The following is a 19,485-nucleotide window of genomic DNA, read 5'->3' as shown; positions in this document are numbered from 1 at the left end:
ACCCGTATTATTTTGTGTTTTTTGTTATTGTAAAGTGTCCTTGGGTGTCTTGAAAGGCGCTTATAAATAAAATCTATTATTATTATTATTATTAACAAAGCTTAGAGAGCGTTTGTAAGATCAAGGAAAAGATGGATCGAAGAAGGTGAACAAAATTCATCGAAAAATCAACTTGATACAGCAACTTAATGTTAATGGCATCATAACTGACGACCCAAAAAACATAGCCAATTTCTGTTTTAAATTTTATAGTAACCTTTATCAGTCCAAATACTGTGAACACTCGGCAACCTCTTTTCTAAATTCTATCAGCATTGTCACACAGATAACTCAAAGCGACAAAGACTTCTGTGATAGGAATATTAATTTAGAAGAAGTAGTTTTTGCTATCGAACACCTCAAAGCGAACAAATCACCCGGAGTTGATGGCCTCACAGCAGAGTTTTATAAAACCTTCGTAAAAGACTTGGCTCCATTTCTCCTTGAAATTTTTGTAGAAAGCATCGAGAAAGGTTGTCTTCCCCCTTCTTTAACACAGGGATTGATTACTTTGATACCAAAACCGAAACGAGATCATACCTTCATTGAAAACTGGAGACCCATTTCTCTATTAAATAACGACTATAAAGTGTTTGCTTCCATTATAACGAGGAGAATCAAAGGTGTGCTCGACCCAATTATTGATGAGGTTCAATTCGGTTTTATGAGTAAAAGACACATTTCTAATAATATCAGGCTCGTCCTAGATCTGATTGATTACTCATTCCTCTGCTCTGACAATAGTTACCTCCTATTTCTGGACTTCTATAAGGCATTTGACACGGTCGAACATGAGTTCATTTTTGATTTCTTTTGTAAAATTGTTAAGACTATGTATGCCAATGGCAATAGCTCCATCAAACTGCAAAATGGCACCTCTCCAAGATTCTCTCTACATCGAGGTGTGCGCCAAGGCTGTCCGGCCTGTCCATTTCTCTTTCTATTGTGTACGCAACTCCTCACCTGTCATATCAGAAGAAGTTTCCCCCCACAGAAACCAAATATTGTATGTGTCCAAAGGGTCCAACCGGCGTCTCCTCTTTGCTTGTGGCACCTTGGCACCCCCTCTTCCTCAAATGCAAACAATCTCTCGTTTACACTCAGAAAAACATCATTATTTGCAGTCACACATTCCAATCCTCCACCCGAATCATCTACAACCATGAAAACAGCACTGGAACAACAGCAATATTTTGTGACTATATGAAAAACTGCGATGCAGCAATATTAAAGTGTATACTATGAATGAAAGTCCCTTCAATATGCAGATGATAGTTATTTTTACCCATAGCACAATATTGCTTTTATTGTCCATAGAGGGCATCTAAAATAAATAAAAACTATATATATGGATAGGTCTGATGCCACTGAAACTCTAATTGCCCCATGGGGAAAAATAGTTTTCTGAATCTGAACATTTTGAGTGGTCGCAAATAAAAAAATTCAAGAAATGACTTTGATATTACACTTCAAAGCAACGTACGCAATGGTACGTTTAGGCCTGTGCCGCGAATAAATAAATAAATAAATATAATTCTGCACAAAAGGGTTTTAATGAAACACCACAATCAACTGTTGTCCAATTTTTTGATAGAAACATAATGGATGTTCAAACCACTGAAGAATTTTAATGTTCACAAAAGAAAATGTATATTTACAAGGATAGCAATTTTGTATAAATAACTAAAACCTTGGAGCGCCGTAATCATCTGGCATCCTTTCAATGTTGTACCTGTGTTTAAAAAAAAAAAAAAAATTAAAAAAAGTTAGCGTAATTGTATTTGGGAGTCGTATGAGGCGCAGCCGTCGACGTATTTTACCTGTGGTTTGAGATGTACATAATGGGCACTCCAGGGATCTTTCTTACCCGTCGCTTTAAATCTCTATCCACAGTAGCCAGGATGTAACACTTGTGCTGCAGAAATATTATGAAACTGTTTTCACACCAGTAACTACCTATAATATATGTTGTTCTGATAGCATAAGAGCTCTTATTCCAAACAACTACAGGCAGGTGCTTATAAAGATACAGTACATGGATATTATTACCTGTGTTACCCTTTGGACCAGACAGTCATCAGCATATGTTCCTGTGTGTGCGCAAGGTAAACGCTCAAATCTTGGATCCTTTGCTATCCTGCAACCAGAAGGAGAAAAATATCAATTAATTAAGTCGAAGTTATGCACCCTTCTGGTCAAAGTCAACAAAAGCTAGATTATACGATGTGTGGCGCATTTATGCTCCCTAATGTGCTTGGAAAATGGTGAGGATGAAAATTGTAAAAGTGAACCCTGTTCACCATGAACCAAAGCAAATCTTCAAGTGCGTTGAACACAGAGTTGTGACATGAAATGAAACGAAAGCCAAATGCGAAGCTAACACTGTTGCTGTACACCAATCGAGGAGCAATTGGTTATGTTGAATGGTTGTACATGTCTACCAAGTCACTGACAAGAAGAGGCGGTGACTAGATAAGCTAACAACATTGTTTCTTCCATTTCTTCTTTGTATATTTTCAGTGGTTTTGATACCCTGTGGCAACATGCTGCCTCTCACAGGTCAGTCTTTGTACTACAACAGACATCAGGTTAACAGGAGGAGACTCACGATCGTCAGTATAGATATCGTCGTGTGTGGTGCAGTGTTGAGCATCATAAATACACCATATAAAGTACAATAAGAGCAGGGAGGACACAATGTAAAGGTAAACATGTGTGGGGTCTCTCACATTAAAGAAAGGGTGAAGATGTTGAAATTCAGCCATGTGTGTACGACTTGCTTGTGTAAGAGGAAGGTGCTTGTACCTGAGCGCAACTCTGTATTTCATTCCAAGTTTTTCAATTTCAGCCATTACACAGTCGGTTATGTAAGGGATACCTGGATTGGAGCAAAAATAACAACTGTTGTGAATAAATCTCCATAATAGAACTACCAAAATGTGACAATAACGCTTACATTTGGCATATAGGCAGTCCATCATAGACTGAACAATGTCCAGTTTGGCCTTGATGGAGAAGTTGATGAAATTGGTGTCGACCAGAATGTGGTACGGTGGACCAAGCTGAGTGTTGTACTGAAAGAACAGACAAGATGCGTACTTGGGCCTGCACAAACAGATAAGAGCAAACAAATCAAACAGCCACCAAATACTGGTCAATTCATAGTCCAAATTAAACTGGACACCTACACTTCTCTCTCCTTCAGCTTTGAAGGATCCTTTTTCTTTTTTTCTTTGGCTTTGGAGCGATCTTTCTCTTTTCTGCAAGCCAAAAAGGTGTCTTTAAAATTCAAACTAATAACAGTAAGGGCGACGGAAAACGAAATCCAACTCACATTCGTTGATCTTTCAAATTGATCATCCGTTTCATGACAGCAAATTTTTTGGTTTTCTGCTTCGGCTACACGAGCAAACAAAAAAAAAAATCACAACGGATATAAATTGAAGTGCTCACTAGTAGGAGACGGCAGTACACAATACATTTTTATTTCAGCTGTAATGTTGAAATAGACATTAAATCACATGAAGTTAAAAAGCTGCAATTAGAATACTTTTGAAAATCCAGCAGCCCTAATAAAAACAGAATATCAAACACACTGAACTCATGTAATTTAATTGTGATAAAAAAAGGGGACTTTAGCCTAAACTAAAAAAAATGTCCTTTACTTCGAAAATATAACGAGTATTAGGAAGAAAGTACAAAAAAATGTTTGACTACTTTTTCTTAAAATAAAAAGGATGCAATGCTATAAGAAATCAAGCATAATATGAAAAGGGAAAAACAACATGTATTAGATTTTTATATGGAAGCATCGTGTGAAAATCACATTTTATGGAAGCATGAAAAAGTCCTACTTTTGAAAGCAAAAATGTGCTATGTTCCAAGAATAAAGTTTGAATTTTAACAACTGAATGTCAACACAAGTTTGAGACCAGCTGCGAGTTCTGGGGATTTGCCTCGAATTATATATTTATTACAGATTCTACTTCTGATTGGATTAACAAATGAATAAATTGCTTTGTAATGGACTCAAAAGTTCAGACAAAGAAATACAATAGACAAAAAAAAAACAAGACCATACAAATATACACACACGCCAAGGTAATATACTAAAAAGGGCCAAACAAAGGGCAAGGAATGAGTTCCGCGAGTGCAAAATCATTCCCGTTAAACGGTTACCATTAATGATGGCGTTAGATTGGCAATATATAATTATTTTTCGTGTACATCACAAAAATGTCAGCCTCGGTTTAATAACGTGTGTAACTTGGCTGGTAAACGTATGCTCGTATTATTACCAATTTTTATTCCCGCATGGTACGACTTTATTCGTACGTCCATGACTGTATTGTCGTAGTATTTCCACATTATTCTCGTGAATGTACGACTATAAGATCATTGTTACGTGTTCCTTTTCATTAAAGAGAGCATACACTTACACTACGGGCAGGCTAGGCTAGCAGCGTTAGCTCCAAGACTTGTCTGCCAAAGCTTTGACGTCCAATTAACATAAACGAACGTAAGGAAAACAAGACAAAATTCTAGCAACATTATGCATGTCCTACACACGTATATATCGTGTACATACCATTCTTGAAAATTATTATTTAAGCCCCTTTACGATCAGATTACGGTACGCTACACGGTCCTCGTGCGCTGCAATAGGACTGGTGACGTCATCAAGCATCGACACGCTCGTGCGTATGTTCCGGTTGTTAGGTACACAGACTGCGTTGTGGTGATGCGAGAAATATCCGAGGTAAAATCTGTTACTATTTTTGAAATTGTCGATACACCGAGTTAGAAGACTGTAGATGTTTTCGTTTATGCATACGATGCGCTTCTTTGTAAGTCCCTGTGTCTTCTGTTGACTTATTTGTCAATTCAACACTGTTGTTAGCATTAAAGCTACCCGGTTTCCACGGTTCAGCCAATCGTAATTATAATATGTGCCTTATTTGCATCTATTTTGGAAAGTCACAAAAGTCGAGTGTTTAAACTAAACGATTCCCTTGTCAAATATTGTCTAAGAATGACCTATTATCACGTCATGTAAGCGATTTGTGACATCACAAGCACCTGTGCTCATTCTGTTGCAATTTGTGGAGGTTAATCAGCTCATTTCCTCCATATAGTCACGGAACTTATGGCAAACAAGAGTGTTGATCGTTCTAAGGAACCTGTCCTGCATTTAATGCAGTTTTCATTGCGGCGCTGATGTTATTCTCTCATTAGACTGGTTAGTCACTGAGGGTGTGTCATTAATATTAATATCGGTGTAGTTTAACCAATCACAATGCGAGTTTCTTGGAAATGTTTTTAATATGTTGAGAGAGAAGCGTTTACGAAAAATCACTTCTGGGCTATACTCCATACTCAACGTGCTTTGTGGGTCAGTCATGATCTTGTTTTTGTTAGGAAATTAGATAGTCAGGGGCACTATGGTCTGATGGACCGCCGTTTCTTCCTGACCTTTCTCATCTGCTCCGCACTGTGGATCTTCTTCTGGGAAGTACGCTGGAAGAAAGGCAAAGACGGTCAGATTGAGGAATGGCTACGAGGACACAGTCTTTCTCAATACAAGCATTTATTTGAAGGTCAGTGAGTGGCAATTGTCCTATTAATATGATATGTAATATACCATGCTTGACGTATTTGTTGCATGCTCTTCATAAAAATGAGAACAACAATCACCTGGTCTCATGGAGTTCTTTAAAGCAGACATAATTTTGAACAGGAATTGGCAGTTGAACTTTCAAACATGCTTTTTTTCTTGTCAGGATTGCGAGTAATGAATAACATTTTCAAATTTTGTTTTTTATCCACAGGTTTTCCCCAAAACATTCCCCAATTTTAAACAGATACACACGTGGACAAAATTGTTGTTAACCCTCTGTTAATGAAATAAATCCCCACAGTCGTCACAATTTGAATCTGACAAAAGTGATGAAATGTAATCAATGATAATCAGACATTGATTTTAAATTGTGGTTCAATAGAACGAGTAAAACAAGCAAACAAACAAACCAAAAAAACCCCCTCATGGACCAGGTCTGGACAAAAATGGTAGTACCCCAAGAAAATCACAGATAAATTCTAACTTGGAAAAAGCAAAATGTTTACAAAAACTGATGATGTATGAAGGGTTACGGTAGCCGTGGGCAATCAACGGGCGGAATGGCTCAGTGGTAGAGTGGTCATCTCCTAACCAGAGGTTCAATTCCTGGCCATTGCGACCTTGTCCAAGTGTCCTTGAGCAAAACACTGAACCAGTTGCTCATGATGCTGCATCATGTGGAAAATGAGGAAACGGTGTAGAGTGCTTTGAGTACCAAAGGTAGAAACGTGCTACAATAGTGAGAGCCCATTAAACGTTACCATGTAAGCCAACTGTGATAGGCTCTACCCGCTTGAGGATTCGAAATGGGGAAAAAAAAGATTATTACTATGAATACAGAAAGTGGTTTGACCCCTTGAAGAAAAAAAAGGTCCCCACAAACAACCTCCTTCCGGGGCTTAGCACAAATTTCTGCTTATCATGCGTTTGTTTATTCTGTACAGATACTCGACTTTGAACGATGACATAACTTAACATTTTAGAAGAATAAAATCGCCTTTTCTTCGTGTCCCTCAAGGGAAGACTTGATTTAATATGTGAAATTGTGCATTTCCTGGCTTCTTCCCTGAGGATTTTCATATGGTGCTCTTTTAGATGTGCAGACACTGGAGGAGCTGAGTCTGAGTGTACTGAGTCGCTTGGAAGAGGTGGTGAAGGAACAACAGAGCTGGAGGGAAATCGCTGAGGCTCATATTCGGCTGCTCCGAGACTTTGCCTTCCAAGAGTGGCTTTGTTCTCAGAACCTTGGACACTTTTACAAAACGTAAGTTCATCGGAATTCTACTGGATACAGCTGGTCGTTTCAAGATGTATTGTAGATATCTACTGAGGGAAGTAAATTAAACTAATAGGAAATAAATATTCATTTGTTACAGTGATGAAACTGTAAATTAAAAGTCAATGCAGCCATGTTCTTTATACTTTTGTACTTAATTTATATCTATAATTTCAGAAATTGCATTTTAGTTCATGAATGGCTAATACATTATTCCACATTTTTATTGACCTTATATATTTAACCAACCTTAGATTTCATCCATGAAAAAAATGAAAAAGCTTAATTACTCTCAGATCATAATTATTATTGATTGCTATTTATTTGTTTGTTCAGTTATTCATTCAATAAGTAAAAAGAAGTTGAACATGTTTTAACAAGTACCATATTTTTTATAATATGTCGCATCGTTCAAACAATGCATCACGAAGAAAAAAAACGTCGCACTGGACCTTAGGTTGCGGAAATTGATTTTACAAAAATGCAGACCGAGAACAGTCGAGCTTGGACTCCCACCCAAAATCTTCGTTTCCTAATCGAGTTGACGGCAGACAACGAATTCTGGTTGGATTCAAAACTTCCCTTCTAACCAAGGAAAAGTTTTTCATAAAGGTTGCGAAACACAGAATTAAGTAATCAAAATCAATTAAGTAATCAAACCACTATTTACATGAAAATAAAAACACGCCTGTTTGTTTATTTGTTAGAGCGTTTGTTAATTTCATTCCCAAAGCACAATCAAGGACTATTAGGGCCACACAGAAAAAAAGTACATCTTTATCGTTGTAATATTAAGTAGATAAAGTGGTATTGTTCAGAAAAGTCAAATTTTTAAGTTAAAAGGTTGAATGTTTTTGATTGTATGAAATAAAATGTTTATAATGTCAACACAATGCCACCTTCCAGTTACCGCAACAACACCACAGTGGATGTAATAAAAAAGGAGATCATATGCAGGTTGAGTGAAGAAATATTTTTAGTGGTCCTGCTGAATTGGGGCATCAATAATATTTGTGTATAAAAGTGATAATTGTATCTTATATTTCTGATCCACTGCAGGCTGAAGACTTTGGGTTATATGAATCTGGATGACCTGTCACAGTTCGACAGTCAGCTGCACCTCTCCCTAGCCGCCTGGGGGTACTATTACGAAGACTACATCAAGTTGTCGACAGGCATCAAGATCCTCCAGACCTCACGGAGGAGTCGGGACCAGGACTACGAGATCCAGCTTGTGCACAGTCTTGCTGAAAGGCGTCTGAATGAGAAGTGGTCAATCGGTGAGATGATGAACTAATCTACTCACGAGCTTCGGCTGCTCACCATGGTTGCATACGACATTGGAATCGCCAAAATTAAACAGAATCATTTTATTTTTAAACATTTTTTTAAGTAGCAAAGATGGATTTATTCCATGCTGTACTGTCACCATCATAAAGCTTTATATCATTCACTCCCAAAGACATATGTCTTTTCACATTCCACACGTTCAACCCCAGATACTTTTTTTTTTTCAATTTTTCCAAGATTTAAGGTAAAAGAAAAAGGGTCTAGAATTAGCTGGTACTGAATGAGTTAATATCCCGTGTCACATTTTAACATTCCAAATTGATGTACAATTACAATGAGACTTTAAATAGTTTCGGTTTCAGCGAAAACAAAAGTAAAACTTACTCACCCATTGGTTAATAGTTCTGACTTCCATAATGCAGAGGAGGAGTTATCAAAATTTTGAGGCGCTGGGACAGACTTCTCTCCCCAAGAACCCCCTGATAATCCTACTGCTAGTTAAATGTAACTACCGTGTGCACACCCAAACGCTATGGTAATTTTCTTTTTTGGACATTTCAATCTGAATAATAATCTCGTGACCCATTTAATACCTGATTTCCTCCACACCTGTTCAGTCAAGAAATCAACCACATAGAACCCGTCTGACAAAAATGAAGTTGGCCAAAAGATCTCAAAAAGCAGCTGCAGCACTTGAGAAATAAAGTAATTGACATCTGTCAGTCTGTAAAAGCTTGAGGACTCCAGCACACCACAGTGTGAGCCTTTATGCATGAATGCCAAATTGTCTCACTTGTGTTTTTTTATTGGCAACAAATTGGTTGGGTGCTCATGCGTGTTGAGCACTCTACACTGAACCCCCAAAACTCTTGTAACGATGACTTCATATCTTTTGCAGCGGGGGCACTCCTATTCGGCTGTACTGTGGCGCTGTGCTTCTTGATAAGGGACCTCATGTTTTACGTGATTGGTGAGTTCAGATTGAACACTTGAGTTCTGTCGTCACAACTTCTGCTTGAGCAAACGGAGTACTTGGTGTTGTCTTGTGGACATAGGCTGAAGACTGCAGCATTTCCACTTTGAGAATTTTGATTGTTTCAGAATATTTCCTAAATCTTGGCGAGAGAAAACTATGAAAGAAATAGTCTGCAGTAGAAATGATTGTCAGACTTGACTTCGGTGAAAATACAATCCACTTTTCTCTTGTAAGATAGCAATCTCATGTTCTAAGTTTTTGTCCACTAAGCTAATTGTTAGAATTTTTTTTGTGGCTTTCTTTCTCGTTTTTTTTTTTTAGAGTACACAGAGTTACAATTAATTCTTGAAAGGACACCAGTAACACAGTTTTGCTTTTCTGTATTCTCCAATTAAGTTGAACTTCGTAACCTCACTGCCAGGCTGATTAAAGGACTCATTTTAAAGCTGCATGTTTTGTAATGACAGGAAATGGCTTTTTGGTTTGCTCGATACTCGGTAGGACTGAATGACTTTACTTTTATCATGAACTGCACTGACATGTCTCTTGGAGGCGCGGGGTAGTCCAAGAAATTGAATTTCATGAAAACACAACCTTGATTTTGTTTCCTTCGATTAACTTTTGCTGCAAAATCAATTACACTGGTCAACAACTTTGTACTTCTTCTTTTTTGCTGCTTTGGACCATTGTCATCTCTGTCATCTATTTTGCCTGGGTATTTATTATGTGCTGCTATAACTAACTGTATAATACAGACACATCTCTGACCTAGACAAAGGAGCTGAGATGGCAAGAATCCAAACATCTAAACAACATTCTCTATTTGCTTTACTCAAGTAATGTGTTTTTTTCTTTTTAATCCTGGTCAAGTATTAAAAACATATATATATATTTTTGTACTATATCTTCCTAAAAGCATGTTCTAGTAGTAATTTCCTCCTCTGTGTCTCACCTCATCTGGCAGGTGGAATTACTGTTTCCATCATTGCATTTGTCTTCACCATCAAGTTCCTGTGTGAGCTTGCAGCCAGGGTTGTCAGCTTCCTGCAGAATGAGGATCCAGGCCGCCGCGGCGACCGCAGCATCTACGATTATGTGCGGGGCAACTACTTGGATCCACGCTCCTGCAAGGTGTCCTGGGATTGGAAGGAGCCACAAGAAGTGGGGCAGACGATGAGCTTCAGAGTGCAAGTAATGATCTGTCCTTGGTTATAAATGTGAGATTTTGTCAGTAGGGTTAGGTGACTAGTATTTAGATGGATGTCTTTTCTGACCCTTCTAGTTATTTTTTGGGGGGGGGGGGGTCCCGAAAAATCAGTTGCTGACTTTTATTCTTGCTAAGAAACCGACAGCGCAAGTGGAATACACAATGAAATAAAGGGAGAAAAAACCCCTGCCCTTTTGAGCGTCATTGTCATTTGCCTTTTATATCAACAATGGGAAAGCAATCGCTAAACATATGAAAACTTATTTTTGTATGGCCATACCTCCCAGTTAGACTTCTCACTCAGTGGGATGTTCAAGTGATGTCCTGATATGCTATTTCCTTTCTTCTTCTCAGCTGTTCTATAAGAACGGCCAGCCTTTCCCAGCCCATCGGCCAGTGGGGTTGAGGGTCAACATCACCCACATTGAATTGGCTCTGGATATCCCCGTTACACAGGAAGTCTTACAAGAACCGGAGTCAAACGTGGTCAAAGTAACTTTTACCGTGCGCAAGGCTGGCCGCTACGAGGTCGCTGTCAAGCTTGGTGGCCTCAACGTGGCCTACAGCCCTTACTATAAAATCTTCCAGCCAGGTTGGTTTTAATGGATTCTTTTCTATTGAATCTATTTCAACTTCTTGCATTTTCTCCTATGACCGTCCCTTTTTTTTTTTTTTTTTTTTGCCCCACTTCAGGTACAGTCGTTCCATCCAAGACTAAGATAGCCTACCATTTCTCGACGCTGGTGTTAACACACAGCCAGCAGCACACTCTGCAGATTGAGCCTCGAGATGAATATGGAAACCCTACCAGTAACTCCACATCACTCACAGATGAGGCCAACTACAGCATCCTCGTGCACTCTGTAAGGGAGTGTCTTCTATTTATAAGCGTTTAGAAAGCTCCCAACACTGCTCTGTTATATTTTGGTTCTAAATCGCTCTTTTATGCCTGCATTATTTTGTGCAGCTGGGCACAGTGGATGAGGACAGCACGGAGGGCTACTACAGTAAGACAGTCTCCCTCAACAAACAGCAGTGTCAGGTTCTGATGAAACTGACCCTGTGGAGGACCGGCTGCTTCAGGGCCCGCATCGCCTACCTGGATCAGCCACTCGGCAATGGGGAATTTGACATTATTGTTCTCAATGGTGAGTAAAGCTTGACTTCATTGTGTTCTCCAGCTATAAAGCTATTCTCCTAGCGTGGCCCCACTACGCTCTCGCAAAAATAAATTCTGGAATGTATCTTATCTGTTGTGAAAATTTGCGGGTCACACTAGCGATTGTTGTTTTTTTGGAATACATGTACTTGCTTCCTGTAATGCCCTTGTATTTGGGAAAGGAGAGCCACAGCCATTTATTGAATGCCTCAAGAATTTGTATTTTTGTATTGAGTACATTAGTGAACGCGACACCTTATTGTGCACATCTTTAAGTTTGCCACATTAATATAGCCAAATAGACCTAACTTTCCTGAGTATCTTTTGGCATTTAAAAATAGATTTTAGCTACCGGTATATATTTTTTAAAAGAAATAATTTCGAAATAAATAATTGATTAGCCATTTCCTGCACGGTTGATCAAGCGTGCTGCAATTTTTCCTCGTCTCGTAGAGAATGAGAAGGCCTACGTGGAGAAGAATGTGTCTACGCCGGGCAACAGCATCTACTTTGAGGCGTACCTCTACAGCAACGGGAACTACAGCAGCTCCCCGTGGCAACTACCTGCCTCGTCTTTGCTGGCACCGCAAAGGAGGCCGTCCATGGGTGAGGAAGAGGACGAGCACGACTCTCCTGTGGAGGGCCAATCCGAGAAAGTCAAGAAACCAAAAAAGGTCTATTGTTACATATCGCCAAAGGTAAGTGCATTGACCGAGCCGACAACTTGATTGAAATCATTTAGAACAATACATGATGTTTATGCGGATATCCTTTTTTTATTATTTTTTTTATTTATTTTTTTTTAAACAGCAACTATCTGTGAAGGAGTTTTACCTGAAAATTATTCCGTGGCGCCTTTTTACCTTTCGAGTTTGTCCTGGAACAAAGGTAAAAAGAAAATCTAGTTGGGTTTTTTTCAACCTTAAACTTCACCCTACCTTAGATGTACACTAATTACTTTCTATTCGGAGAGTGTCAATCTCATGTTCATCGCTGGCATCATTGGAGTTTTGTGGTTTTCCTCAGAACGGCCATTATGACTGTGGAGGATACACAATTGGGACTGATTATTATACAATGCAGTTAAAAACAAATTGAATTTGAAATCAAGACATGCAAAATTTTGACATGCAAAGTATACAATTATTGTTCAATTTATGTTAAAAAGATGATGAAACTTTTGGCATAGATTTTCTGGCCAATTGAAAAGAAACTCATAACAGTAAACAGTACACACACTATATTTGCTTCAGAAAGTAGGATTTGGCCCCCAGGCCTTGACATTGACACGTGGTCACTGGTCCAATTTCCCTTCCTTCAGTTTAGCTACCACGGTCCCGACCCTGTTCACAAATTCCTAACGCTCGTGGTCGATGATGGAATACAGCCACCCGTGGAGCTCAGTTGCAAAGAAAGGAACATCATGGCCGCTACATTCATTCGCTTTCTCCACAAAAACATAGGTTTGTTTTTCCAGTCCAGGACACACATTGCTCTCGTTAGCGCGCTGTTTTCAAATTGTTAATGTGTCCGCAGGTGGCTCAGAAACATTTCAGGACAAGGTGAACTTCTTTCAACGTGAACTCAGGCACATTCACTCCAAGCGACCTCGTACCAAGACCTGCCTAAAAATCACCCGGCACTCCATTCTCGATTCAGTGAGTGGTTTTTGTATCCAGGATTCGACAAGGTTATTTAGACAAGGTTATTTTACCAGCTCATTGTGAAAATTCTATCTTCCTATCATTCTTTCAGTCCCTAAAGGCAACGCGGAACTTCTCAGTGTCAGATTGGAGTAAAAACTTTGAGGTGATCTTTCAAGATGAGGAAGGTAAATCATAACTAAATAATTGCCGCATTTTGCTGGAATACCAGAGTAACATTTGGATGTTGCTCTACAGCTCTGGACTGGGGAGGCCCCCGCAGGGAATGGTTTGAGTTGATATGCAAGACCCTCTTTGACACCTCCAACCAGTTATTCACCCGCTTCAGTGACAACAACCAAGGCCTGGTGAGTTGCAGCCACTTATAAAATATATTCACTGATTTCCTTTGTGCGCTGTTTAAATGTGTGGCTCAGCATTAATGTAAATTTCCCAGAACTGTCTTTCAAAACACATTCTGTACCTCCACTTTATAACACCCCTCCCTCATTCACTTTGTATTGAATGAAACCAAAGAGGCAACAGCCATTACTTTATTTAAAAAAAAAACAAAAAAGGCTCACAACATAGAATATTGACTTGTGTTTTGAAGAAATGATTGACAAAGTATGTTTTCTTTCAAATGAAAATTTGAATTGGGTTTCGAAATAAACTAAATTGTGTTGAAATGCAATTTCAGGTGATTAATTTCTTTTGAATAGCCACTCAAAAGAGCGAAAAGATGTGGTTCTTGTAACTTCTTCCACTAACAACCCGGGCTAAACTCACCTCCACCATAACGTAGACAAGATTATACGACACTATCACTTTACCATTCTTTTTGACACAATGACAACTTTTTTTTTAATCTTAAAAAAAAGCACGCCAAGCTAACGCTTGTCATTCAGGTACACCCGAATGCCGACCGACCGCTGCACTTGCGACTGAAAATATACGAGTTCGCTGGCCGGGTGGTTGGGAAGTGCCTGTACGAGTCTGCGCTTGGCGGGGCCTACAAACAGCTGGTCCGAGCTCGCTTCACGCGCTCTTTCTTGGCCCAAATCATCGGTCTAAGGATGAATTACAAGGTATGAAACACAAGCAACCTTTGCACCTGTTCTACTTGTTTATATCTTGGTCGCCAGCTGTTCTGCACCCTCCCCAAAAATATTTCGGGCAGAGCACAGAAACTTGATGTGCCCTACCTTGTTTATATAGCCACAGAAAACAACCCTGCTCTTTATCCTGAGCCAATGCATTTCAAAAGCAGACGCAATCACCAATCAGGAGCCAAAATGTTGATTTAAACGTTTCATGTCCTCCTCCACACGTGCAGTACTTTGAGACGGATGACCAGGAGTTCTACAAGACCAAAGTGTGTTTCATCTTGAACAATGACGTGAGCGAAATGGATCTGGTGTTTGCCGAGGAGAAGTACAACAAGTCCGGCCAGCTGGAAAAGGTGACCCATTCCCCAAGACACATTGTATTTTCATTATTTTTAATCAATGACATCTTTTCACAGGGGACAGCAACCAGCAAAGAGGAAAACATGTTGTTAGTTTGGCATGAACCTCATTATTCCAAATTTTGGCGCTGATGTTTCCCATGATGTTGGATCACTGTAGCTTAGCATTCTATAACAATTCAGAAGCAAGGGAAGGCAGCACAGTGGCGAGCACGTTTTGCCTGACATGTAAAGTGAATGCGTGTTCTAAGATTGCTGTTTGGAGTTTGAGCTTAAGCGCGAATGAAAATGAATTGATGAATTTAACTCTTCTACCTTCTCTCCCGTTCTATCCTATAAAGAGGGGGAGAGAGAGATACTGTGATTGAATGTTGGCTGCTGTTTTCAGTGTTTGTTTCTGGCGCAGGTGGTGGAGTTGATCTCAGGGGGAGCCCACATTGCAGTTACCAATGAAAACAAGATGCATTATCTCAACCTGCTGGCCCAATACAGGCTGGCCAGTCAGGTGAGAGATGAGGTTGAACACTTTCTGAAAGGTAGGGAAATGCTTCCTGCCATCAGCCCACCCCTCCAACTCCAATGCATCATCTCTGAGATCAGGGGGAATGTGCACCGAATGAGTGTAATTTTTTCCAATGTCTATCGCAGGTTTGAATGAATTGGTTCCAGAAAACCTGCTTGCCATATTTGATGAGAACGAGTTGGAGGTGTGTACTGTATTTATTTTGAGATTGAAAGGGGATGTATTGTTGAAAAGCAAGTTTTGATTGAATTGAATGCACACGTTTGGGAAAGTTGCCCATGTCAGAAAATATGCATCTCATAATGCTATTCACATGCTGGCCCTGTTGTCACATGCATCCATCCATCCATTTTCTGACCCGCTTTATCCTCACGAGGGTCGCGGGCATGCCGGAGCCTATCCCAGATGTCTTCGGGCAGTAGGCGGGGGACACCCTGAACCGGTTGTCAGCCAATCGCAGGGCACACATCGACGAACAACCACCCGCGTTCACACTCGCATCGAGGGACAATTTAGAGTGTATTGTTGTCACAGTGGGGATACATTCGAATAATATTGCTCTCAGACCCATCACTTAGCTAGCTAGGCAAAGAGCAACTGAGCTGCAGTGTTGTTGGAAGCTGGAACACTAGCTTCTCATTCAAAAGCCTTGTTTGAAAGTCTATATTTTATTCGTTGTTTTCAGCTGCTGATGTGTGGCACCGGTGACATAAATGTGCAGGACTTCAAGGCCCACGCTGTGATCGTGGGTGGATCGTGGCATTTTCGGGAGAAGGTCAGCCGCCATCTCGCACTGTTGTCGCCTCGCCTGCTGCAGCCCAATGATCAATGTCCGCTTTGACAAACGCAGGTGATGAAGTGGTTCTGGGCGGTGGTGTCGAGCTTCACCCAAGAGGAGCTGGCTCGCCTCCTGCAATTCACCACCGGCTCCTCCCAGCTGCCTCCTGGAGGCTTCAATACCCTGTGTCCCTCTTTCCAAATCATTGCTGCGCCGACACACAGCACCCTTCCCACCGCACACACCTGGTCAGTGGGAAATACAATGACTTGAATGATTCTAACCATTGAATATTTAGTGGGGGGGGGGGGGGGGTTCCCCCATTATGGACTTTAGGTGCACCCACACAATCTAATGAGATCTAATATGGGCGCACCTGGATAAGTAAAGTTTACGCCCGTAGTTCATTGGAATGTACTCTCACAAGTGCTTTGTCCCAAACTTCTACTTTTTAGAATTTTTACCACAATTCTGTTGGCTTCCCGCTCCATATAGAATTCAATTCAAAATTGTTTTACATGCATTGATGACAATTCAACTATCTTGGCCCTCCTCATCTGTACGACCTTCTACCTGCCACTGGCATACATACAGTAGATGAATGAAGACAGATTTTGAGTAAATAATTGTTTTTGGACCAATTAAGTGAAACTGTGATCTCTTAAGACATTGCTTAGTACAGTAATGATGTCCCCCTCTCTCCCACTCATCATGTGGCCAGGGAAAGATTAGAAATAGCAGATTTCATATGATACAGTGCAGTTCTCCATGTTGTTAAGATTGTGCAAGTGCTCCAACACAGATGTTTCTCCCGTATGCAGTTTCAACCAGCTGTGCCTGCCCACCTACGACTCATACGAGGAGCTGCACAAGATGCTAAAGCTGGCCATCAGCGAGGGCAGCGAGGGCTTTGGCATGCTCTGACCCGACCCAGGAGGAACCAGCCACAAATCTGCATCTGAACAGAGAATCCCCCAACCTACTTGTCAAGTCTTGTTGGGATGGTAAGGTGTCACCAGAAGCCTTGCCAACGACTGCGCTGGAATCCCATGAACTGGTGTATGTATATAAAAACATATTTCTTTTTCAAGAGGAACCCACAGACTGTCAAAAAAGGGGCTGAGGTTTAAGCTTCTTTTGTTGTCAATGCTGAGGTTAGCTGATTTTTTTTTTCTATGTGTGAATGTTAATGACATTAGAGCAAAGGCCTTGAGTATTATTGTACAAGCTGAGGAACACTAAAGTTGAGGCAGCAGCTTACACGTGATGTGGGTGGAATCTGCATCACGAGCACTTTGGCCTTAAACCATCAGGGACTGCCGTGTGTTTGTAAATATAGACCATCACTTTTATTTCCTTGTACATATGAGTGTGCACACAAGATGGGCCACACCGAGTAGAAACAAAAATAAATCAAGGTTTGCAAAATGAGCCGAAAAGTAGGAGTTCAAAAATAAACCCATAATAATTCAAGAATGAGGTTGAATTTTTATGAGATACTTGAAAGGATAAATGTGACCAGCGATGAGTGTTTTTTCCCAAATTAACACGATTGCTTGTCCAGATGTAGGAATTTTTTAGATTAAATAAATATGTTGCAATGGATCTAACTTATTTAACAATAACACAACTTTTTTTTAAATCAAGTCTGTTTTGGGGTTTTTTTTTGGCAAACATTTCAACTTCAATCTTAAACATACAACCCATAATCTACCGGTAATTCTAAGATTAAGATATCCTTTATTTGTCCCGCAATGGGGAAATTTACATTTTATCCTCATGATTTGGAAATTATTTTCCGACTGTTGTGATATTGTCATTTTTCTTAACTTTGAAGTTGATTCTTGAAAAATGACTTTTATTACTGTACTTTTATTATTTTTTTCCCCCCTTCCTGTTATAATTTTATTCTTGAATATTATTCCTCTAAAAGGGAATATTTTCCAACCTTATAACTTAATTTAAAAAAATCGAAATCAACATTATGCCTTTAGTCTAAAAAAAAAACTTTATTCTTGGAGCATTGCGGCTTTTTTGGCCTGTAACATGGCAGCTTTTCTGGCTTTATTCTCGAAATACAACTTTTTCTCCTCATATTCATAACTTTATTCCCCCAATAAAATGCATCTATTCTTGGTCATTCATTTTTTTTCAATGCACTAAATGACTAATTTTCTTTTTTTCCTTCTTTAATATTTCTTTTTGTTTTGTCCTCATACTTTTTTTCCATTTGAGTTTTTGAAGAAGGGTTTTGATTAATTTCAATGTAATAATTTATGGAGAGCTTTTTTTGTGGGTCATATTTAAAAGAATCCACTCTATGGTTTGTGTATGTTTTTAGCTTGTTGTGTTTCGAGGAAATATTTTTGTTGAATCCACCCTTCCGTCTTAGGAGTGGTAACGGGTTATTGTGTTGAGTATTTTTAAAGGCTGCCTTATTCATGCTTGGCCTCTGATTGTATCCAGAGAAGCGTACAACTGAGCGGCGCTCAACTACGACAGGGCTCACGAGCATGTTTTTATTAGTCAGAGCCTCTTCTGGGTTTACCTCAGCACGTCCTATCGGCCGCTTGTGCATCCCAACACAGGTGTGCGGTGGCTTTGAGCAAACACGGACAATTCATAGTTGCCTCCTTTCCCCCAGCACACAACTCTCACGTATGTTGTTGTTGATCCGCCCCATCGTATAATGCTGTTGAGTTAATTTATTAGAAGAATCTGCCCTATCTTTAAGGCCATTCTGTTGAGTTGAAATGTAACCGCAGATGTTAAGACATAAAGTCAAACATTAGAATGTTCCCCGATCCCCTCTAGGTTTTATTGAATGTAGTGTTTCAAGTTGAGCACCTAAAAGATCTAAAATTGGAGCTTGCGGTGTGACAAGAAGTAAAATGCGACACGCGAAGTAAAATCGGACACGCTTTTGCTGCCGTGTTTTTATTTTATTTTATTTTTTTAAGGAAAGGGTTTGTTTTGGTTTTTGCCATGTAGGTTTATTAAAAGAAAGCATCACACCCAACAGCAGTGCTAGCATACCTGTATTTATTAAAGGGGCTCTGTTACCTAAACTTCTAAAGCCCCATTGAACTGAATTAAGAACAAAATGGAGATGTGCAAGTGATTTCATGACCACTGACTGCTCTTGTTTCCCAGCATAAAAACGTTCATCTTGTCTTTTTTTTTTTTTTTTTTAATACCAGGCTTTAGATTTCTTTTGTTCAGATACATATTTTTTCTCTTAGCTTGCGGACGTTTCCAGCTGTCATTCCAGCCTTCATCAGAGCTCTCTACTGGATAAAAAAAATTGTCTGAACAAAAGAAATTTTTAAACTGGCTCGAGTTTCAATAATTTCTCTGTGAACTATTAGCTGTGTATATTTCACCTATGACATTGAAGATGAGGAGCTTTCTTACTTGTTTATTGTTTAATGTCAGGCCTCTGATGATGAATGTTTGAGATTTCCTGCAGTTGCTGTTAATGGGAATAAAAACAACAAAACAATTGACTT

General features: G+C 39.6%; 2 protein-coding genes across 4 annotated transcripts; one reads left to right on the top strand and one right to left on the bottom strand.

Moving 5' to 3' along the window:
* Positions 1-1,573: 1,573 nt before the first annotated feature.
* On the bottom strand, positions 1,574-4,724 carry fcf1 (FCF1 rRNA-processing protein). The gene is made up of 8 exons (XM_086127626.1): positions 4,628-4,724; positions 3,374-3,438; positions 3,228-3,299; positions 2,996-3,144; positions 2,845-2,917; positions 2,089-2,176; positions 1,860-1,954; positions 1,574-1,771 (listed from the first exon to the last, which is right to left on the bottom strand). The coding sequence occupies exons 1-8, from the start codon at positions 4,628-4,630 to the stop codon at positions 1,723-1,725; spliced, it is 594 nt and encodes a 197-aa protein (XP_085983752.1). The 5' UTR covers positions 4,631-4,724; the 3' UTR covers positions 1,574-1,722.
* Positions 4,725-4,738: 14 nt separating this feature from the next.
* arel1 (apoptosis resistant E3 ubiquitin protein ligase 1) lies at positions 4,739-19,482 on the top strand. Of its 3 annotated transcripts, none has more exons than XM_086127624.1 (22): positions 4,739-4,798; positions 5,466-5,636; positions 6,752-6,920; positions 7,992-8,212; positions 9,121-9,192; positions 10,163-10,389; positions 10,760-10,997; positions 11,099-11,268; positions 11,373-11,553; positions 12,018-12,262; positions 12,375-12,452; positions 12,886-13,027; positions 13,101-13,222; positions 13,320-13,395; positions 13,466-13,575; positions 14,116-14,295; positions 14,544-14,669; positions 15,082-15,211; positions 15,324-15,382; positions 15,884-15,973; positions 16,049-16,224; positions 16,798-19,482. In XM_086127624.1, exons 2-22 carry the CDS (start codon positions 5,489-5,491, stop codon positions 16,898-16,900), a joined length of 3,063 nt encoding a protein of 1,020 aa, XP_085983750.1. In that variant the 5' UTR covers positions 4,739-4,798; positions 5,466-5,488; the 3' UTR covers positions 16,901-19,482. The 3 variants fall into 3 exon arrangements, with proteins under 3 accessions (XP_085983750.1, XP_085983749.1, XP_085983751.1); XM_086127623.1 differs by having other exon boundaries at positions 4,748-4,798; positions 5,458-5,636; XM_086127625.1 differs by lacking the exon at positions 12,375-12,452 and having other exon boundaries at positions 4,748-4,798; positions 5,458-5,636.
* Positions 19,483-19,485: the final 3 nt, after the last annotated feature.

The sequence above is a fragment of the Hippocampus guttulatus genome, chromosome 13 (assembly GCF_054856545.1).
Source record: "Hippocampus guttulatus isolate MCC_2025c chromosome 13, RoL_Hgut_1.0, whole genome shotgun sequence".
Lineage (NCBI taxonomy): Eukaryota > Metazoa > Chordata > Actinopteri > Syngnathiformes > Syngnathidae > Hippocampus > Hippocampus guttulatus.
Note: the sequence above shows the minus strand (reverse complement) of the source record. Positions and strands in the feature narration are given on the sequence as shown.